General features: G+C 49.6%; 2 protein-coding genes across 3 annotated transcripts in view; one reads left to right on the forward strand and one right to left on the reverse strand.

Annotated features, from left to right (window-relative positions):
- Positions 1-379: 379 nt before the first annotated feature.
- The window catches only part of RpL27A (ribosomal protein L27A), a 41,590-nt gene continuing 18,976 nt past the window's right edge, over positions 380-22,993 (reverse strand). For both annotated transcript variants that reach the window (XM_077660708.1, XM_077660707.1), the window contains exons 3-7: positions 18,008-18,135; positions 17,766-17,829; positions 17,623-17,698; positions 10,074-10,248; positions 380-529 (exon numbers count right to left, since the gene is read on the reverse strand). In XM_077660708.1, the coding sequence (XP_077516834.1) occupies positions 401-529; positions 10,074-10,248; positions 17,623-17,698; positions 17,766-17,829; positions 18,008-18,010 (447 nt within the window). In that variant the 5' untranslated portion in view covers positions 18,011-18,135 and the 3' untranslated portion in view covers positions 380-400. The remainder of the gene's footprint in view (positions 530-10,073; positions 10,249-17,622; positions 17,699-17,765; positions 17,830-18,007; positions 18,136-22,993) is intronic.
- Positions 18,148-19,532, forward strand: LOC144127794 (uncharacterized). Its single transcript, XM_077660706.1, has 2 exons — positions 18,148-18,767; positions 18,851-19,532. The coding sequence occupies exons 1-2, from the start codon at positions 18,579-18,581 to the stop codon at positions 19,106-19,108; spliced, it is 447 nt and encodes a 148-aa protein (XP_077516832.1). The 5' UTR covers positions 18,148-18,578; the 3' UTR covers positions 19,109-19,532.

Genomic DNA, 22,993 nt, shown 5'->3' on the forward strand with positions numbered 1-22,993 from the left:
TCAAAATCGCGGTGGCATAGCACAACTGCTTGTGAAACCTTGACGCAGCAGCTCATGCAAGACATCACGGTATAAGTATGCACAAAAAAGAGGGCAGTAGTCACAGTTCTCAAGCCATAACACTCGCATCTATTAGCTTTCCATGCACCGCTCTAGACGAGGCTGGGGGCCGCACTGTCCCATCCTCCAAAATGGTAGTTACTTGCTCCTCGCCCGTTCCTTCAAAACACACAGTATTGTTCGCATGGCTTTGAATGTGCGCTTTTTCATTACAATCAAAATTTTACTGCATGCCACTGTGGTGTTAAATGAAGTTTGAATGGAACTCCTCTGCAACTTTCTAAATAAATGTTCAAGGGTTTTCAATGATACCAGACAGTGTGGCAATGTACATGCTTTATTAGGCGGTGAGAATGCAGGCACCACCAACACTCTTCACCTTCTCCTCGGCCTGGCGGCTGAACCACTTGGCCTTCACGATGACCGGCTGCTTGGGAAGCACACCCTTGCCCAGGAGCTTGTAGTAGCCCTGCATAGACAGAACGGGATTCAATGAAATCTGGCACCAAGCCACAGAAATCAAGGCACTATGAACAGGACCGCAAAACTTCGTGGGCCACCACAACATGCAATCTTCCACGGTGTGTTGACAGGGTGTTTTATATTTTTCCACAATAATGCCATCAAGTGAAAACGGTACTGGAAGCAACGCACAAACAAATACAGTGGACGACTGATTTGAAAATATCCGAAAAATCAGGCAGTGAAAAAACAAATGTGCCCCCAAAAAACTCAATTTATTGGTTACTATTGAGTTAGAGGCCGGAAAAAAGTGATTAATGGTCTTCTGAACCATGCTTCGCTTGCGTGCAAGCTGGTCCACCTGAATTTCGGCGAGAGTCGTCGTGTCGCCGACGAAATATTTGCAACCGCTTGTATCAGCTGAGCTTGCGTCAGCGGCGCTGCTCCAGGAGAGGCGTCGTCATCGTTGCTCTCAGACTCTGCAAGCACTTGACGAATTATTTCTGCATCCGTGAGCCCAGTTCCAACTCGCTCTCCACGTCCGTAAAATCCGAAAACGAGACGGTCGAGGGAATTTTGACGTCTGCAGTGTGAAGGTCGTCGATGAGGTGCTCACTGCCAGACAGCTGCTCGACGGCACTATCCTCGTCCAAGACGGCAGACTCATCATTCAACACAAATCTCGCGTGGCGGAAGCAGTTGCGCAGCATTGTGGGTGCCACCGACTTCGACGCATCGGCGAGCATGCTAAGTGCTCCAAGCAAATAGAGTACACTTTTCCACTGTCGAGGCACAACACCACACGCGAAAGCAAGCGTGACCGATAGTTCACCTTCAGGTTGCGTATCACGCCTTGGTCCATCGGCTGTAGGATACTTGTGTTCGGTGGCAAGAACTCGACTAGCACAGACTTCAAGTTGTTTATGTGCCCATGTGCAGCGCAGTTGTCGACGAACAACAAAACTTTGCGGCCTTCTAGATCGAATTTACGATCTAGTTTGCGCACATAGCTTTAAAAAAACTGCTGCGTTATCCATGTCTTCTTGTTGGCCTTGTACAAGACAGGCTGGGACTTTATGCCTTTAAAACACCTCGGTGCTTTTGACTTGCCGATGACGAGCATCGGCAGTTTTTCTGTCCCCGATGTATTGCTGCCGACCAAAACAGTAACTCGCTCCTTACTATGTTTTCCACCATGGCAGGGTCACGCTTGGCTAGGCAGCACACACGACGCAGTCGTCGGGAAGTTGTCACACCGGCTCATTGAGTGCCGCCACGTTCCACGCAAAAAATAAAAATTCCGTAAGCAGCATCCTGAAGCCGATTCAATCAAATGCGAGCCACAGTAGCGATAGAACGTAGTTTTCGCGTCTCCGCAGCATGACCACGACAAGACAGGCAGGGACTTTATGCCTTTAAAACACCTCGGTGCTTTTGATTTGCTGATGACGAGCATCGGCAGTTTTTCTATTCCCAACATATTGCTGCTGACCAAAACAGTAACTCGCTCCTTATTGTGTTTTCCACCAAGGCAAGTGTCACCAGCAAACGCAAGTCTTCTCTGGCATAAGCTTAAAAAAAAGTCCGGTCTCGTGGCAACTGAAAGTGTCGTCTGGCGAGTACCCCGTAAGAGCGACTGCAGCTCATCACAGCAGTAGTCCGCAACGACGCTCGGGTCAACAGCTGCACTTTCGCCGCACAGTTTCTTAAAACTCAGATCAGCACGCTTTTTGAAGTTTCTTAGCCACCCGTCGCCGACCTTAAAACCTTCAATGTTCATCTGAAGCGCCATCGTCTCGGCTTTCTGTTTGAGGAGGGCACCGGAGACTGGAACTTTGCTGGCCACTCATGACTTCAGCCATATAAGGAGGGCCTCCTCGAGCTTTGGATATGTGCTTTGGCTCACATTCTTCTGACGACAGCCAGTAGACTTTCCCGCCGCCTCCAAAATCTTCTGCTTGTTTTTAATGTAGTCAGAAAGAAAGTTTGGAAATTTTGAACTCTCACGACGTCTGCTGTGATCGGCCACCTTCGACGAGCTTGATGATTGCAGCTTTCTTCGCCATCGACATTGTGGTGTACTTGCCTTGCTTCATCGGCACTCTCGAGGCCAACGACAACATCGATTCCTTATCCATTGTGAATCGGCACGGTTGGCTAAGCAGCACACACGGCGCAGTCATCGGGAAGTTGTCACACCGACTCACTGAGTGCCTCCACGTTGCACGCAAAAAATAAATGTTCCGGAAACAGCGCCCCGAAGCCGATTCAATTAAATGTGAGACACAGTAGCAACAGAACGGTAGTTTCCGCATCTCTGCAGAACGACCACGGCTAGACCTACTCGCTAAGCTCGCAAAACACAAACAGGCAGTTGAAGGAAGAAAAGGAACAGGAAGGAAAAAAGCATTGGGGTGTGTGAGTGTGTGTTACGGCAGTGACGTTGCAGAAGAGGAAGCTGCTAGCATATTATAGCGCCTCAATCCAGTGTCCAATTAGCTGAGGAACCGCCATGCAAGACCGACACCGGTTTCGAGGCTACGGGAAGAAAATGTAAACAAACAAGATGGCGGCGACACAGCTCAAAATGTGCAGCAGTTGGCCCGGTTTACGCTTGGAAAGTCCGAAAAATCGAACAGCCCTCCCTAAAGTGTCCGAAATTTTGAGCCACGTAATACATTGACTTTATGAGGTATGTCCTGGTGCAGGGAAAAGTCCGAAAAATCAGTCGTCGCCTGTAACTGTGTTCATGTTTTCAGCATCCAATAACTTCCATTCACGTACACATGTACAGCGTCGGTATACATGTATACATTCAGTATTCTTTCAAGGAATATGATAACCAGCACTGCTTCAATGAGTGTTTCAGGGAACCTTAAAGGTGCACTAAAGAGGTGTCTGAATTCATCCTTTTACCGCGGGAACTCGATCTACACATTTCGAGCATTCTTAGAAACTTCGAATTATTGTCCTGGGCGGCCGATTTTCCGAATTTAAATCGGATTAAAAGACCCGGCTCCCGCGTTTTATTGAACTCAATTCTGAAGGTAGGAGGAGTCAACCAACGCGTGGAGTGCCTTTCACCCAGTCCCATGGCAGCTTGCCGCTCTGCCATTGGAGGAGTGATAAGTATATCAGTCCACGCGTATTTTTATTTTCATGGGCTTAAGGGGAGATGCTACTCGAAGGCACTTTTTCTTAAATATGTGACCGAGAACATGCAACTCCAGCTATTAGCATAGTTATGCTGATTTCAAATCTTAATTCTTTTTATTGTGAGTTGCACAGTGTTTAATCTGTGTCATGACAAAGTGCAAAATGTACATATTTTTGCCCCTACCTTTTCTCACACTAAACCTCCATACACTATTGATGCCTCATTTTTCTGCATATAGACTTGAATGTTGAAAACTATTTATGAAACGCATACAAAACATGATAACACAGAAGAAAAATTGGAGCCTGGCAAGTCTACATTGTCGAGACTACACTGAGTGTAACTTGACGATGCTGCAGCCTTCGGACTTGCTTGAAAATAAGCGAAAAGCGGAAGGAACTCTGCAGTTGCTGGGATCAACTGCAGCGACGGACAAAAAGCTTGATTTCATCGGAAACTGCAACGCCCGTCCCCTTGATGGTACAGACGGTCGCCGTGCGGACGACAGTGCTTTCACTATTGTGAGTTAAGAGTCCTTCAGTGACCTGTTGCGTGCTGTGAAGTGTAGAGTGAGTGGCGGGGATGTGCAGGTTTGTAAAGCGAATCACGAGTACAGTTTGGCAGTGAAATTGTCCCCCGTGTGTGTGTGAATTGCGGAGACACTGCGTCGGCATGAAGCTCGCCGTGCGTGCAAGGCAGCCAAAAGATAAATCCGTTTGCCACAAATATTCTTGCTGCACGTGCAATGCGAAGTACTGCACACTGGCATTAAATTATATGTTTTCTGTGACGAATATATCACATCATGGCCTGCACGCGAAAACGTGGCAGAGCTATGTGAAGAGTAAGCTGATGCCTGCAGCAACACGCGCAGCCGAAGAGGCGTTGAAGGACAGCGCCAATTCTGTTCCGCAGCTCTACCGCCAGCTGAACCTTGACAACCCCGGGAACATTTCCGTCTCTTTCGACGGTTCGTGGATGACCCTGGGTCATTCGTCCCGTAACGGTGTCTGTGCAGTAATTGAGCTTTTTTACTGGACTCGTCCTTGATTATGTTGTGTTTAGTAATTTCTGTGCCGGGTGCGAGCCTGGGCCTAAGAACGACAACCCGACGACAATATCAAGCATGGAGTGACAGCCACTTGTGCCAAAAAAAAATCATGGATAAAAATTCCAGTGAAATGGAAGTACAGGCTGGGCTTGTGTTGTTCGAAAGGTCATTGGAGAAGCATGGCCTTAGATACACTACTGTCCTTTCAGATGGCGACAACCTAGTGGTATGAGCACAATTTGCCCAGATATTACGGTTTTGCCACAATCGAATTTACGAAAGCCGGCGCGGTATAAGATCCCTGCAGAGTATTCGGGAATTTTTCGGGAATTGCCAAATTCGGAGATTCTCGAATACGAATATGAACCGAATATGAAACATTCGATTCGTATTCGAATATTCGCAAACCCCTACTAAAAACCGTACAAAATCTCTCCCCCCCGCCCCCTTATTTGCACAAGCATACTTAGAACTTGTCTGCCTGAACACTATAACTGTTCGTATATGAATTAAAACTACTCTGTCATACTTTAAAACAACAGGAAGCAGACGACACCACCACCATTCGCACCATTTCAAGCACGGCAGTACGAGAATTCCTGACAGGCAATTTCTTTGCAATAAAGCTCCAAACAAACCAACACTGGGCCTCTTCGATTTACCGCGCTCGGGCAGGTCGCTGGCTGCCAGAAAGTTCGCCCTGACAGGAAAGTGCGTCATGGGTCACATGGGCTGGCAGCCACCGGAACCAATCTGCCGGCAAGCCAGTCACTGATAACTGAGGGCACATGCTCTTCATAGCTTCGCATTCTGCTGAGTCTTGTTGATACGCATGCATACAGCAGAAATAAGCACCTTGAGATCGAAAACAATGGCCTGAAGTTATTGACGGCTGCCGCAGAACAAACAGCTGATTGTGCTCGCACCCGTATACATTGGCAACAATGCAAGCATGTGCTTTCGGTGCACAGTGTGCTGTGCTAGGGGGGACGCGGGGATCAGGTCGCGAAAATCGCGGAAGAAATCAATTTTTGAAAACCACCACACGTTTCGGTACCTGCCATGCCTAATCTACACTATTTATAAAAATGGTTTCGCTGAAAACGCACCAGAAGTGCACGAAAAAATTTAATTTGTCAGTGCACAGGGCAAAAAAACAGTTATAAATCGCGCAAAATCACTGCAGTTCACGGAGCCATATCTCGTCTTTCCCGCCACCGAGCACCGCCATCTTGGTATCCTTTGGAAGCTCAAATTTCCGCCGTTCCGTTTCCGAATTCTTCAGACATCGCCATCAGGTCCGTTCGATTCGCCTGCACTCTCTGCACCAGTTTTGTAAAGTTCCGCAGCGGTGCCACGAGCATGCAGCGCCAGTTCCAGCAGTTCAAGTGCCACCTACTTCCAAAACGAATGGTCGTCGGCTAGCCTTGGCGTCGCCACCAAATTGCAGCCAGCAGCGTGGCACCCAATCAACGACCGCCAACATCCCGAACCGCGTGAAGAATTTCAAACAGCACATCGCAGCGAAGTGTTGCCATGAATCAGCCTCGATGCAACCTCACGGCAGCTAAGCGAAGCGCACGTGTGTTCTTTTACTAACCACGACTGAGGTGCGCGCGCGCAGACTTCCACGCTAACCGGCTGTTGCAACAACATGCATCATGCGCTGCATGCACGTGTTTACTTTTTAGTTAACATAACCGGCTTCGAGTACTAATATAACTTTATTAGTAGAAAGGAAAGACGCCAGTTACTGGTCCATCAAGAGCACGATGGTCTAGAGATGCAAGGTGCCGGCGAGGGCCGCCGTCCCCACCTCCGTCACAGCCTTCTCGGGTGGCCACTCACGTTCCATGAGTCGGCGTTCCCGTGTGAGGCACTGTTATCATCGACGAGTGGAATAATTTGAGTATATCCGCCGTTTATCGCAAAGCGCAAGCCACTGTATGCAGCTGCCCCGTTTCGGCACAGACCATTGAGGAGGTGCACAGTTTTCCTGCACTTTCCTGAACTAGACCTGCATAACGTCTGCACCTTTTTGAAACGAATGTCGTCGTGCAGACGGCGCCATCTTGCACCGCTGAAACGAATGGTGCAGGCAAATTGAACGGACCTATCTTGTAACAGTTGCACAAACACCATAAAAGCGCGGGTATGCCAGGAGTGGTAACATGGGTGCTCCGATGAAAGCGGGCCTCCAATGGGCTGCTGGTCCGAAAGGCGACCCCCATTGGTTGCTGGCAACCACAGTGGACCGCTGTTTGCTTCGCAAACCACGCCGGAGTATTCAATTGACACGCAGAATTCGGATTTCTGAAAGCTCCCAGGTTAGTGATGGATCGTTGCTCATTTGAAAAGAAATTTTCGACAGCGGCCAGCGGGAGAAACGGAGCACCCGACTGAACATGCGGAAACGTGCCGTGCTATCTTGCACCACATGACTCCAGCAGCGAAGCCGACAGTCGCCCTGTGCCATTGACGCTGATAACCCAGTCGACGGAAGACGTGCCAACGGAGTCTCTTGCACCTTTGCGTACAGCCACGCGAATCGGTAGCCGAGATCGCAGCTTTGGAGGCGGTATGGGTCGAAGGTCACCATCACCGGCAGAGACTGTCACGGACACGCAGCCTGCGAGTGAGCCCCAACAGCCGACGAGCTACGGTTTGATAGCTGAAGATTCATCGGACGAATCGTCACCCGAACTTAGCACTAGTCAGGCGCGCCTCAAGCCGCATTTTCGTGTCTGCAATGACGGCAGAAGCGCAGACATGCAGCGTTCACAAATTCCATCGCGCAGCGTCCGCAACCTGAAGTTTGGACAGCACTGTCAAAGGACGAGCATGCCTCGCTTTTTGTGATAGAGACGGCAGTAAATGAGGCAGTCATGAAGTACAATTCAGGGATCCAAGGAGCCTACTAGGCAATGTGTGCCACCTTGGGTGTACATCATGGTGCCCTTGCCGTACAGAGGGCTCAAGAAAAGGACCAGGAACGCCTGAAGCCCGCCAAATAAAGAGGCAAAGGTGCGAGAAGATGCCTGAGAGCAATGATGCAAAATATTACGGCTCTGGTGCTTTCTAATAAATCTGCAGTGCTTGCAAAACTTTAGAGCCAGTTTTCTCAGAAGCGAGTTTTGAGCAGTCTGTCCTGCTTGCAGAAAGCATAGAACAACTATGCCTTGTGGGATTTGCATGAGGTTTGTAAGTTCTTAATTTAATTTCTTAGTAAATTCTCTATGCAGTGACATTCCTATATATTTAATAACTATCATTTTTTTTACTGTTTAGCTAAATTGGCATGTTCATAACGACCGCGTTTTTCAAACATGGATCCAGCATAGCGAGTTCTGCCCACCACTGACATCACCACTTGGTTGTTTATCCTTGGAGGAGAGCCCCGGCCAGAGGGATGTGGAGGAATCGGGGGGCGGGGGGGGGGGCAGCGCGTACCTTGGGGCAGTGCGCCTAGGTGCTGCGAGCCACTGATAACATCATTTGTTTTTTATATTCTGAGGAGAGCTCCTACAGAGGAATGAGAGGGAGAGGGGGGCGCTCGGAGAACTTGGCAGAGCGCCAAGACGTGCACTCAAAGCTGAAGCTTAAACATTTGCATTAGACACTGGTCACTGTCCTGTTTTTAACCTTGCAGTAAAAAACACCTTCACAAGGCCCGAAAAATCAAGCAGTCAGTTGCAGTGCGTCCGAAATTTCAGGCAGTCTTATACATTGGCCCTATGGGCCATGTTGCGGTGCCGCGAAAAAGTCTGAATAATCAAGCATGTCCGAAAAACCAGGCGCCCGAATTTTCGGTCATTGACTGTATTCGTTTTATGCCGAACCGCGTTCGCTATAGGAAGTTAAAAATACATGTGTTTGACAAAAATATTTCGGATGAGTTCGATATATTCAATAATTCGCTATATCGAGGTTCGACTGTATCAGCCGGGCGCACGAAAATAACAGCCGAAATATTTTGTGAATCAGAATTATATGCGATTGTAATATGAAGCAAGCATTAACTTGTGCTTGCGATGTGGAGAGACGATCAAACTGTGACCACACACGTACGCAAAAACAAATAGATAAACAAATAGATAAACCATCGCAAAAGGCGCCATTGCAGGCAACACCGGCGATATGCAACATAGCCTAGCCTTAGCAAGGCCTGCATCGCGCCATACATCGCATGAAGAACCGCGGTCCTTCTAGTTTATAAAAATGGCCACGTGCGCTTCCCACTACCATACCACCTCTCCGTCGTCTGCTAGTTGCCCGAGCGCTGGCAGCACAAAATCGTCCTGGTGCGCCTGGCTGCCCACTGGCTACCTGAATCCGCCCGGCCAGAAAAAAACGAACGCCTTCAAGGCAGCCAGAGGCGGATAATCTAAGAGGCCCATTACAATTGTCCAAGCAGAATGTCTGCACATTCCAGTTCTTTTCAATCACCACTGCACACAACACCATTCAATAGATTGCACCATGACAAGCACATGTGTTGAGCCAAAGAGGCAAGCCCACCATGGACATAATACAGTAAAAGCTCGTTAATTCCAACTGACACCTGGGTCCCGGCACAGCACTCTGTATTTCAATGGAGGAAAGATCATTCGACAAGTCGGCATCCGCTATGGTTAATTCCAACTAGGAGCCACTGGCTGACACCACATCGCCGGGCTCACGGGTGGTGCGAACAGCCGACGGTGATGGGTCCGACGGCGGCGACGAGACTATGCCACCACCAAGTGCACATGAAGTAGCGTGAGCCACTCCTCTGTCAATGAGGATTCTGATGTTGCGCAGGAGCTTTGGGCAAGCTGCAGACGATGCTTTCACCGATTACTTTTAATTTTGACAACCGTTCCCCGTAAATAAACATGTTTTGGAGCATAAATAGAGTCATATATTCCAGCACTAAAGCTTGCTGCTCCTGGGAATGCATTCCAGTACTTGTTTCTGGCGCATAACTGACTGATCAATTCATTTCATTTGCCATTAGCACCGGATGAATTCTCAGAATATGCCCGCCACAAACATGTAGCACCTAGCTCGCGATAACGAGTCTAGATGTGACTGCTTCGGGTTCTGCCAACGCGGCGGAGTGCTAAAACCGCTCATTCTGGCACCCATTCAATAATTCGAACAATTTTCCTGTCCCCTTCGAGTTGGAATTAACGAGCTTTTACTGTATACAGGTTCAACCTCAGGCCCAAAGTGCTAAGACTGAGGAAATTTGAAGAAAGCTACTCTGCCTGACTATTGCTGTTGGTGGCAAATTCTTAACTGAATAAAGCATGTCCAAGTACCAACTTGTGGGCAGAGTGTTTCCCCACCAGAATGACTCACGTGCTTGACGATGTCAATGACTGGGGCCTTGCCCGAGCTGTCGCTCTTTAGCCTCTGGCGCGTCTGCTCCGAGACCAGGGACCACAGCTTGTCCACGTTCAGGCAGGGCTTCCAGTAGTGGTTCTTGCGCACGTGGTAGTTGCGCATGCCCACCTTGCCAAAGTAGCCAGGGTGGCTGCAGATTCAAAACCGGTTTTTACTAACCGGATCATGCTTGCACTCACCAAATGGTGTCGCTTTGGTTGATGTGGTTTAACGTCCCAAAGCGACTCTGGCTATGAGGGACACCGTAGTAGAAGGCTCCGGTAACTTCGACCACCTGGGGTTCTTCACCATACACTGACAGTGCATGGGCCTCTAGCATTCCACCTCCATTGAAATTCGACTGCCACAGCCAGGATCAAACCCGTGTCTTCTGGGTCAGCAGCCGAGCACCACAACCACCGCGGCGGCACGTTTGTTTTCAATCAGTTTTCTGGGTAGCAAACAATTTTGCACGCACTTCCCAGAGGGCACATTTTAAAGGGACAAACACTCGATACGGCAGCAAGACAATTCGTGCCACACTGGTTCACTAGCTCAGATATACCAGTGGTACAACAAGGCAATCGCAAAGCGAGGCCCCCGACAGCCAGCCAGATGCGCCAAACGTGCAAGCTGATGGATACTGAAAAAGGCTGAAAGGTGCCGGCTCACACCACCTAGCCGCGACTAGTAAGTTATTTTGCACTTAAACGCCCTTCTTTGCCTTCCACACAATGTGTCGTGACAAAACAGCGCAGATAAGACCCAGACGAGGAAGGAATAAGACGCTACGTCGTATTCCTCGTCCTTGTCTTCTTGTCTGTGCCGTTTTGTAACGATGAATTACCAACACGCCCATCCATCTGCCTCAGCCTTAGCACAAGCCATTCCATGACCTACTTCCGAGTGCAGATGAAATTTCACTCTTCCCTTAATTTTAGCCACCAATCAGATCACCTTCTACTTTGTTATTCCTGCCCGTTTGTTCAATTAAGACGAAAGCCTTTAATGGCTCATCGTTGTCCGTCCGCGAAATCTGTCACACTATAGCTGTCAATACCAAATGACGTCAACTCGATAAGAAAAAAATCCTTGTGCAAAGCGTGATTCAAACCACGTCCTTCCGTTCCGCAGTCAAGCGTGCGAACGACTACGCTACTTCCTGCCAACACATATGTAGTTCTCCTTGTCTCCCGTTATACTTAGTAGCACGGGCAGGGACACTTTAGATTTCATTCTTTTTTATAGTCCCGCAATAATTTTTGTCTAGCATAAGGATGCTGGAGAGTGTTTGCGGAAAGGCGTCGAATCAAGACGCATGCCTCCCAAACGCCCTCCAGCGTCTCCCGCATTTAAGATTCACAAACAATCAAGTACTTAACATCTTAACCACACATCAGTGACACAAGCAGCAACACCCGTGCTAAAGGCGTTCGCCTCACCACACTTTAGGTCAACAAAGTGCCCCCTGAATTTTCCTTTACCATTCTTATCCTCCAAAGATTTGATTAAACCAGCCCTGTTACTTAGTACTTTACGGTGAAGCCCTTTAACGAAAGAGGAATGCTATGGACACAGGAACTGTATATATGCAGGTATCGTATGCACAGAAGTAGGTATGCACGCGTTCTTGCTTGCTGGCCCAGGACTAACGCGTTCCGAGTACTGAGCCAGGAGACCCGGGTTCGATCCCAGCCGCAACGGCTACGCTGCGCTGTTTGTGCCTCGCTTTGTCCTGTTTTCATCGTGTAGTCATTATATCCGCGTTTCGATGAAAGCAAAATGCAAGGTGCCCGTCTACTGCACAACATCAACCCGGGTTCTATCCAAATTGCATTTCAGTGGAGGCAAAATGCAAATCAGGACATTCTGGTGAGCTAGTGTGCTCACACTTGCTATAGGTAGACAGGACGAAGCAAGGCACAGACACACACACATAGCAGCAATGCACTGTTTTGGTATCTGTATTTCGTCCAGTCTTCATTGTGCAGCTACCATATTTAAAGCGAAAGCTTTACTACTCCGCTCTGTAGCTTCTTCGTAGTGTCCGCGAGTTTGACCTTGAACCGAGGAGAAACCACGTGACGGCTATGCCGTCACTCAAGCATTGCCGCCGTCAAAACCGAGCGCTCACCTGTTTCTACAGACCATCTGTGTTCATTGTGGTTCCCTGGTGTTGACAACGTTCTAGACTCGATTTGGAGGAAAAGAAGGGTGCATAACTGGCTCTCCGAGTCAGTGGACACCTCAATCACCCTTTGAGCTATGTGGCAGTGGTGAGAGATGTGGGCTGCATACATAAGCACCGCCAACGTTGTTGGCAGACACGTGGCACTGCAGCAATAGGCCGCCGAGTTAATTGGGTGACCAACCTCTCGCGATCAACCATTAATAACTGCCACCTGCTAGGGTGGCAGGGTGGCCGCTGCCTATCCAGTGTGCGGAACACACTCAACGTTACACACACGAAGCCTCATCTACTTGCCCGATACACCACAGCTTTCACTAACCAGGTTCAGCAGTAGTCAAACTGCAGCTAATTTTATCTACAGCAGTAACCTGAAGGAGCTAACACAGCAGCATGTACAGCTTGCACCAGTAGCCTCGTTCACAGCGAGCCACAAAGCGTAAAATTCGAAACAGCGCACGACTCAGGTGCATATGTTCGCGCAGTGCGGTTGGTAGTTTGTCGGCACAGACTAGTGGCTACAGCTCTGCATCGCACATTTCACTCGCCGATGGGGCTTCAGGTCACAGAGCGGCCAAAACACTTTTCGTAAGTTCAATCCTCATACAATTCAGTCTTAAGAAAGGAGAGGAAGCTTATGACTGTGCATGCATGCAGTGATGACCACTAATGAGGGTCTCTGCCAAATCTTTAAACAGCTGCACACACAATTTGGCAAAAAACAAACCATGAAAAAATAAAAAGTAAAGCATCATCATCAGCCTTACTACACCCACTGCAGGGCAAAGGCCTCTCCCAAGTCTCTCCAATTAACCCTATCCTTTGCCAGCTGCATCCACCCTTTGCCTGCAAACTTCTTAATCTCATCCGCCCACCTAACCTTCTGCCGCCCCCTGCTACGTTTACTTTCTCTTGGAATCCACTCCGTTACCCTTAAGGACCGGCGGTTACCTTGCCTTCGCAGTACATGCCCTGCCCAAGCCCATTCCTTCCTCTTGATTTCGACTAGGATGTCATTAACCGCGTTTGTTCCCTCACCCACTCTGCAGGCTTCCGGTCTCTTTAACGTTACACCTTTCCTTTTTCTCTCCATGCCTCGCTGCATTGTCCTTAACTTAAAGAGGCTGCGAACCACCACTTGAACGGATGCCGGTTAAACTCCTGGTGGATTCTTTGTCACACAGATGCCGACTCAAAAAGAATTACGAGAATCGATGCATAGGAACGGGAGTTATTCAATAAAGAAATTTCAAAAAACAAGCAAACAAAATGCTGCCCTCAACTCTATTTTCGCGCAGCTTCGCATTCCAATTACACTCTCCCAATGACGACACTTCGTGCGACCAATCAAAACAGCCTATCTTAGCATGCGGCGGAAGTTTGCACTCCATGGTTGCCTGTTCTCTGTAACTCGTTCTTGCCAAGGCTGGCAGTGCCGTTTGCATGGTTACAACCATGTGAACGCCCAGCTGACCCAGCGATGCTTCATCGTCACCTCGACGGCGCATAAGGGCACACTGATCAGTAACGTTCCATTACTTATGGATCCGAACTCGAGCGCGAGATACTGCGACGGTATGACAGCCTGCGCATGATATCAGACACATTTAGCATAGCGCGTACTGCTACTGCTTACCGCCTACCATCGCCCGTCGCTCCTAGCACGTTGGTTGGTCATGGCGAGCAAGGAGCGCGCACAATTGACAGGAACGTGGCGCCATCTGGCGCCGCCGCCCGGTGATCCTAGACAAGGTGACGATGCGCACTGCCTGCTAAATGTGAAATGAACGTATCCTTCCTTGGGACCGAAACGGACGCTTATAGAGTGCAATCGCTCCATCAGATCGATTCCCGCAAAGCCACTCTCAGATACATAGAGAATAGATACAAGTGTTGAGTGCTAAGTCGCAGGATCTTTACAGAGAGGCGCAAAGTCTTTTGATGCAAAAAGTAGCCAGAGCCACTGGTGGTGTATTATTGTTTTACTGGCTTTTATCTAGGGCACACAAGTTGGTTTTGTTAATGTAATATAAAACACAAAAACTTGAAAAAACGTATCTCTTTTTGCAGTATATTTACTTTTTGTGCAATCATCAAGCTCCCACTAAGTGATGTCATATCCGCTGCTAAAAACCGCCACTGTATAGTGACATCGTCGACGCCACGAATTTGTTTTTGAGAGCTAATTAAAATATTAAAAACCGCAGTATACGCGGTACGACCGATGCTAATAGCATCACTATAACTCATTGCACGCAACCAAGAGGCTAAACAATGCACTGATTGTGTTTCGGGGCCCCTTTAAGCTCAACCCTTTTCGTTAGCCTTCATGTTTCTGCCCCGTAGGCGAGTGCCGGTAAGATACAGCTGTTGTACACTTTTCTCTTGAGGGAAATTGGTAACCTGCCATTCATGATCTGAGAGAACCTGCCATATGCGCTCCCCCCCATTCTTACCCTTCTAGTTATTTCCCTCATGATCCGTACCAGAGGACACTACCTGCCTTAAGTAGACCTTTACCACTTCCAGCCCATTGCTGCCAACTGTGAACTACTGTTCCCTTGCTAAACTGTTGAACATTACTTTGGTTTTTTGCATGTTAATTTGTCAAAACTGCTGACTGGGCGAGTTGGTGGACACGATTCGAAGTTTTTTAGACTCACCGTTCTGTTCTGCCTACCTAACTCACTGATCATGATTTGGAGTTAATCCCCTGGGTGACTAAGCAAGGCAATGTCATGAGCGAATCATAAATTACTTAGGTGTTCTCCATTAACTCTTATCCCCGACTGTTCCCAATTCAGGCCTCGGAATACATCCTGTGAACAGCATTGGCGAGATTATGCCTCCCTGCCAGACGCCCTCTTTTTTTGGCGACTTTGTAGATGAACATGGTAGCTGTGCGCCCGCTATGAGTGCCGAGATTTCCACTGAGTCAAATGCTTTCTCAAAAACAATGAACGCTATATATAGGAGTTGGTTATATACTGCATATTTCTCAATCCCCTGATTAATGGTGTGAATACGATCTATAATGGAATATCCTTTATGAAACCCTGCCTGATCATTTGGTTGATTGGTTGTCCAGATTCTTTTGCAATAGCCTCAGTAAAAACCTTTTAGGCGATGGATAGCAGGATGACCGGAGAGTAATTTTTTAAGTCTCTGCAGTCTCCCACGTTATGAATTAAGATAATGTTTGCGTTCTTCCAAGCTTCTGGAACACTTGAGGTCATAAGGCATTGCGTATACAGGGTGGCTAGAATTTCTAGCACAATCTGTACTTCCTTCAACAGATTGCTGTTACCTCATCCTTAACAGCTGCTTTCCCACTTTGCATTGCTCATAAGGCTTTGTTTACTGGCGGGAGGTCCCATTGCTGTGCGCTACTGTCTCTATCATTAACGTCCTGGTTATATTGGCTACTGTATAGATTTGTGTAGAACTCTTCGGCTACTTTAACTATCTTATTCATATTGCTAATCACATTGCCCTGCTTGTCTCTTAACCCATACATCTGGTTTTTACCTATGCCTAGTTCTCTCTTCACCGCTTTTAGGCTACCTCCGTTCTTTAGAGCATGCTCGATTTTCTCCAAATTAAACATCCTTATGTCTGTTACCTTCAACTTATTAACTTTGATGGCACTGCCAGTTCTATTCTGTCCGTAGAGTTAGATGTTTGCATGCTTTGGCGTTTCTTGACCAGATTTTTAGTCTCCTGAGATAGCTTGCCGGCATCCTGTCGAACCATCTTACAGCCTGCTTCTGCGCAATGATAGCTGTGAGATTATCATTCAAAGAGGAAGATGATCAGCAGCTGACACGCGCAGCAAGACTAGAGCACCAACTGACCTGTCCTTGCCTGCTCTACTAGACCTTCGCACAAAATCTTCACTTAAGAATAAAGCCCGTGTCATCTTCGTGGAGGTTGTGAAACTCCATCCTGGAGCTGCACACCCATACGCTCGCTACCACCATGACATCCAAGGCCAATTAGCCAGCCCACCAGCGTGACCCTGCAGTCTTCTGCGACGCGGACGACCACGACGTGGAGGACTGGCTGTCCTACGAGCGGGTGAGCACTCATATCCGGCGGGATGACAGCATGAAGCTCACGGATGTGATCTACTTAACCGGTGTAGCCAACCTCCGGTACAAGAACCACGAATCAGACTTCCAAGACTAGCTTCTAAGACATCTTCAGCCATGCGCAAACTTCGCGCCGAGTAGCGTCTTCGCATTCGCGCCCAGTAGAGTGGTCAAAACTATATCCAAGATGTGCTCAACCTCTGCGAAAACAGTTGGCGCTCTAGTCTCGCAGCGCATCAGCTCCTCCGCCACAGCTGCCGATACTCTTGCTCTTTACACACTGCTTGCCAATACGCAACACACAGCAGGTGGATGTATGTACCCATAGAAACAGTGTTACGGCAGGAAGATGGTGACTGCAACTTCAATCCCCCGTGCAATGTATGCTGCTATAATATAAATGTGACGCAATTCTGCATGGTGAGGCACAGGAGAGAGAAAACAACAGGAACAAAAAATGCGTATCAAGCCTTCTTACGGATCAATACAGCGCAAAATATTCAGGACCTGTGCAATGATTTCAGGAAGCAAGCCGCACCACACACAGACAAAAAGGCACAACGTTACACTGATATGTGGCTGTAATGTTTCCTACACATTTGATTTGAACAAGACCTGTACAAAATAGGGCAGGCCACTTCCTTCACAATAGCAGCAATTTTAAAAACACCAAGAAAATGCGCTACACGACAACGGTGCTTCCCAAGTAAATGGGGCAAGGTGTAGAGCTTCAGTCATCTCACATGGCAGTGTACAAATGGGCTGAACAACGCCGCGCAGAAACAATCTTTACAAATAATTCTCTTAGTTTCATTACAGTGCTGGAGTGCCCTCGATCACCGTCTGCGAACAGCGCTTCAATGGCTACGCTTTTAGGAGGTCCATTGCAGCTGCTTCGCTTCACAATCAGATGTGTCAGCGATGGCAAGTTGCAGCAGATAGCAGTGCAACGACCCACCACCTTCAAATCATCTTTCAAAAGCATCGCAAAACGTCGCATATTGACGTCACAATTAGCTTGAGGTTAACGTCCCAAAGCGACCGTACGGTGTATAGTCTACCTAGTGCTTTCTCCAGGCGACACGTGCCTGTCGCTGCTGAAACAATGTCCGCCGGCAGAGTAGCCCTGGCCGACACCTGAACGCAGCGGCATGATGTCCCCACCAGCTGCCACCGCGGCCGCAAATGCTGATACGGCCGCGGCCGGCTTACGAGTGGTGGGTGGAGGGGAGGGGGGAATACCCACTATTTGTCGAAGTTGATCCGGTGGTGGTGCTGTCCGCCGGCGTTGCCGCGGCCGCCCGGGTGCTTGCGGTGCTTGCCTGCGTGCAAGAAATGCGCTCAAGCCACCGACGCTACGCCCGAGGGACCAACTCGGCCAACACTTACCCACTCGGCCGTGGCCGTGGCTCACGTGCCCGCGCAGCTTCCTGGTCTTCTTCTTGTTAGTGGACTGCGCGACAAACGCCACCAGTCAGCGAGACCACAATGAACAGAATCATCAGAAATACGCAGCTCAAGCGCTTCCACGGGCATTGGCGCGACCACAACGCTACGTGCAATCCCAGCGTACCGAGCCATTTAATAAGATTGCGCAGATTTCGCGAGAGAAGGACGAAGCATGCACCCACCATTGCGCTCGCGCTGGCTGGAAAGAGGAAGCAGGGGCGGTGTGAGCGCCGGATGTCTCCAGCGGCGGGAAAAAGCGTTGGCTGCTGCTGGAACGCCTGTTGGCTGGCTGCGTCCTCCTCCAAGGCGCGTATTTCCAAAAGAAGCGTTTCGGTGCAGGTGGGCTGGAAACGCTGATTGGTCGATGGGATGCGCTTCTCCGTGACGTTTTTCTGCTTCTCCCTCGTTCTCAACCGGACGTGGGTTCGCCGCGCCTCTCTCGGCCTGTCCCTAGAGTGCCTAGGGAATCGCTAGGGCCGGCTGGCCGGCCGCCGGGCGTGCGTGGTCTGCGGGCATTCTCTTCGTGAGCGTAGGCGGCGGCGCGCGCGTTTCGGAAGCTGTCCAGGTATGGCTTTTTTTTTTTTTGCGTGGTGCGCTCGTCGGCGCAGCCAGCTGAAATTTCTGTACAGTTCTTGCTTCCACGACATTGCGACGACCCCCAAAAGGCGCTGACCCGCGAGAAATCGCCAGCGACATAAAGGCACGCATTTTATCTCAAATTTCGCTTCATGAAGTGCTGTACCGCTTACCTACATGCCTTGCGCATTCCAGGACCTCGTTTTCCTGCTGCAGGAGCACGTCGTGCTGGTGTTCAAAATTTTGCAACTCCATTACGACGACCCACATAAGGTGCGGTTTGAGGACCGCCGGCGTCGCCATCTGAACCGCCGTCTGACAGCCACGATGAAGCGCTTGTCGGGCGTGCACGTTCTCAATCACGAGGTAAGGGTTGAACAACGTTTTCGCAAGTTTTCTCGTGCAGAACTCGCCAAATTGCGGCGCTTGTAACGTAACTTTTTTTGCAGCATCGTTTCCTGGATGCTTCTGGCGAGCCGATGCTGTCCTTGTTTGCCGCAGACCGGGGCATCGACCAGATGTCAAAGATTATCGTCGCGGCCCTCGTCAAGATCTACGGACCAGGGATAGCGTCGGCTTCAAGGGCAAGACCAGGAGAGGTGTACGTCGTGCACCGGTGTCGTCGGTGCGGAGCCAAAGGGCACAAGACGGACCACTGCTGGGCCTACTGCTCACCGCGCCGCCACGCCGCTGCAGGTCGCGGTTGAAGTGCTCCTGCAAACGGCCCTTTTTAGGGCCACCTCATTGTTTCCTGGCAGATCGCGAGCGTCCCGTTTCGTGCCCGTATTCCCTCTCTGTCGAAATCGACGCCAGACATCAAAATCGCGTGGTGTGAGCTAGTAAATCGCTGGTAGAGACAAAAACTCGTGCTTGTATACAGACTTACCCATCTCCAGTGCGCCTTTGTTTATTTCCGTAGGCACTACTCGCGCTTTGTAGAAATCGACGCCAGCCGCGAAATTTTACATGTTAGACCTCGCTACAGCATTAGCGCAGCGTGCCTTCGTCTCTTTACGTTCTAACTTTTATGCAGCGCACCTTTGTTTGCTCGTTACTTTTGTTCTTTTCAGTCGTTTCCTGAATCCGTCCAAAGAGCCGGGCTAAATGGATGATTATGGAACCACATGGCGATCGCACTGCATACAGCACGACTTTGGTCCCTGTGTTTTTAAATAAAAACATCAGATGTCGAAGGTCATGGTCGTGTCCGAGGATGGCTTCCACAGCTGGGGCCTAACCATAGGGACCGCACACGCTTTGTCGTCGTTGCCAAGTGGAGAGGCCCAAGATGGCTGGCATCCTTAATAAAGATCCCTTCTCGGGGCCGCTTTAGTGTTTCCTGGCAGATCACGCGCTTTCCACCCTGTGCACATGCTCTCATTTCCAATTAAAAAGGTCCTTTAATAACAAGATGTTGCATGGTACTTGAACAATAGCGGCTACAATGACAAAGGTGAAGAAGTGCTGGAGTTACACGGAAATAAAAAAGGTTGGGGGTGCCCACATAACAACCTGAAATGGTTTTGGACAGGACTCCTAGTTAATTGCATTTGGAAGAGAAAGACAAGGTTTAATTTTGCAGTGTAAGCTTGCTTCTCTAGAATGAACAGAGAACGTTGCCTCACACTGCTTGGGCCACCTTCCTTGACCCCATGAAAAAAAAAAAACAGGATGCCTCTGGGAAACTATTTGCGGAATCTCCGCGCCCCCCCCCCCCCCCCCATTCAGGAGGGAAGGGTGGGTGGGGGGGGGGGGTGACGGCCTCCTCTTTGTCGGGCTCGGCGCGACGCACGATGGACAAGACGGCGAAAGGAAGGGGGCTGTCAGTGACGCATGTTCCGCGCTCTTCGCTTGGCCAGCGTACAAGTCCCTTCGACAGCCTGAAATGCCTTCGGTGGGCATCGTCACGCATGTCGAAAGGATTGTCATGCACGTGCGACCGCCGATAACATTCCTTGCAAGCTTATTCATTGCCGTGAAAATCACGTCCTCCCCGTATCTCGCCCCAATTTTTTTTGAGCCGGTGTGAAATTCAATGGATGTATGGAATGCCCACACCACTTGTCTACGTCCACCGTCCTCTTTTTTACTAGCATGGGCCTCCCTCCTTTGAACAGGATCCTTTCGGAGATCTGAGCCAACTCAGATCAGGATACCCGGCTTCTTTCAGCCTCTCTACCTGCCCCAGGAAGCTAGCCTCCGCTCTGTGTGTACAGGATTTCCCAAGAGCTCTTTTAAGCATGAAGTCGCTATACCCGCCTTGACGAGTGTGGAATGCCCCTAACTGACGTTCAAGAGAGGTTTTTTTTTTTGTCCTATGGTGATATTCGCAACAGACCCTGCTCTCTAGATAATGGATCCGGAGGTATAAAATTTTTTTTATGGCGCAAGGGCATCTATGGCCAAATACGCCTTGACACAAGGTATTTTCTTTTTCTCAAGGTGGGGTCAAAGACCCATTTCCCAAGCATTTCACCCTAAATAAGCCGAGCACCAGACCAGAGAAAAGCTTGTACCCATTGTATCCCCGGCACTGGGGATCGAACCCCGCACCTCCCGCATGCGAGGCGGATGCTCAACCACTTGGCCACCGCTGCGGTCGGTCTAAAAACTGTAGGGTAGCTGAGCTGGGTAGTTCGAAGGTGAATCGCAGGCCACTACCTGTATCTTTGAAGATTTTGACGACGTCCGGAACTGCCCTGGGAGAGTTCGACTTAAGAATGATTAAAAAATCATCGACGTAACGGAACACTTTTAGCGCGAGGTCAGCAAGATTTTGTGCCAGTTCTTGATCCATCCTGCTCAAGTAAATATCGCTCAAAACGGGTGCCACACGGGAGCCGATGCACACACCCGATTTTTGGACGTACACCTTTTCGCCCCGCCCAACAACGGTTGACTCTAGGTAAAATGATAGCAGCTCCAGGAAACTTTCTATGGAAACCCCCGCACCCCGCCACGAACACCAACTCGTCATTGTCTTTTACAATGCAGTCTTTCACTCTCTGCATGAGCTGAGCATGGGGTAGCGAATAAAATAAGTCCTCCACATCGATGCTGAAGGTAGAGTACTTTTTCTTATCCAGCCCAGACAGGTACTTAACCACACTTGCGGAATTGTTCACCAAGAAAGGATCCGAAAGCTTGAGTGAGCTCAAATGTCGCCGTAGAAATCCCGACACAACATGCTGCCAAGTGTTGCGCTCGGATATGATTGTCCTGAACGTTCAGGGAATGGAATTTCACACCGGCTCAAAAAAGTTGGGGCGAGATACGGGGCGGACGTGATTTTCATGGCAAAGAATAAGCTTTCAAGGACTTGTAGTGCTGTGCGAAAGAAGCTCGAGCCTGAGAGCAATCGTGCTGGAGCTGAGTGCTCGATAGCGCACAGACAGAAAACCAGGCTCACAGAGTGTAAGACTGGAGTCGTATACGAAGTCCCCCTCTCGTGTGGGAAGAAGTACATCGGCCAGACGGGTCGATGTATTAACGAGATGTTAGCAGAGCATCGCAGGTCGTTGAAGGGCGCACCTTCCTCTAATCTCGCCTTGCACTGCAAAGAGTGCAAAGATTGCTTCCCACGATTGAACATGACCAGCGTCTTGTTTAAACACAGGGATCAGGTTTGCAGGGAGTTGGTGGAAGCGTACCAGATCAAGAAGGAATCAGATGACTGTGTAGCATCACCATCTGTAGGCCTCATTGATGGGGCGATGCCTTTTTTGCGCAGTTTCTTTAGCGCAAGCAGGCGGTGTGGAGCGCTAGCTTGGCAGGAGTGTGCCTGTGAGTTCGCTGTTTGTTTTGTATCTTGTCTCTGACGATGCGGAGATTGCTTTTAGGTTGTGATCAGTGGCATCACGTTACATGTGCCAAGATGGTGTGTGATAGGGTTTGCGCTTTCGGGTTTTTTAGCATGTTTTTCGCGGGATGAAGATGCATATATAGGCCTTTTTTCCTTGAATAAAAAATCGGTTGATAGTCTGCGCTCGTGTCGTGCCTTCTTGTTCTCTGTCTTCGTTTCTTTGCGCAGTTAAACATGACACATACCCAGCTCCAGTGCGCCTTTGTTTATCTCTGGGATGCCTCTGGGAAACTATTTGCGGAATTTCCGCCCCCCCCGCCCCCCGATTCAGAAGGGGAAGGGGGGGGGGGGTGACGGCCTTTTCTTTGTCGGGCTCGGCGCGACGCACGATGGACAAGACGGCGAAAGGAAGGGGGCTGTCAGTGACGCATGTTCTGCGCTGTCATTAGGACGAGCTGCCCGGCCTCTCCGCGGCAGCTCCCCTTTGAACCACCCCCCGCCTGTTCAATCGGAGGCGGGCGACGGCGGGGTGGTGTTGAAAAGGAGCGCCCTTGGGGTCAAGTGCCCCCCCATAGAGACAGAGACGGCCGAGCGCTTTGAATCTCGCGTATTGTTCGCGCCCGAACCGAACAAGACGCGGCGCGCGGCTGAGACCAATTTGAGTCAAACCAGGTCCAGATGTGGCGGTGGCCAGCCGGTTTACCGGCTTCGGGCTAAGCCGCGCGCGAGCAACGCGCAATTCCCCTGGAAGGTCAAGACAAGCGGTCATGCGGGCACAGCGAAAGCGCCT

This window comes from Amblyomma americanum, chromosome 4 (genome assembly GCF_052857255.1).
Source record: "Amblyomma americanum isolate KBUSLIRL-KWMA chromosome 4, ASM5285725v1, whole genome shotgun sequence".
NCBI lineage: Eukaryota > Metazoa > Arthropoda > Arachnida > Ixodida > Ixodidae > Amblyomma > Amblyomma americanum.

Bases quoted from the DNA above. Each gene is read 5' to 3' on its own strand.
- LOC144127794 (XM_077660706.1), top strand. From the start codon at position 18,579: ATGCCTTGCGCATTCCAGGACCTCGTTTTCCTGCTGCAGGAGCACGTC. The intron at 18,768-18,850 runs GTAAGGGTTGAA...CTTTTTTTGCAG, and splicing joins TGCACGTTCTCAATCACGAG to CATCGTTTCCTGGATGCTTC.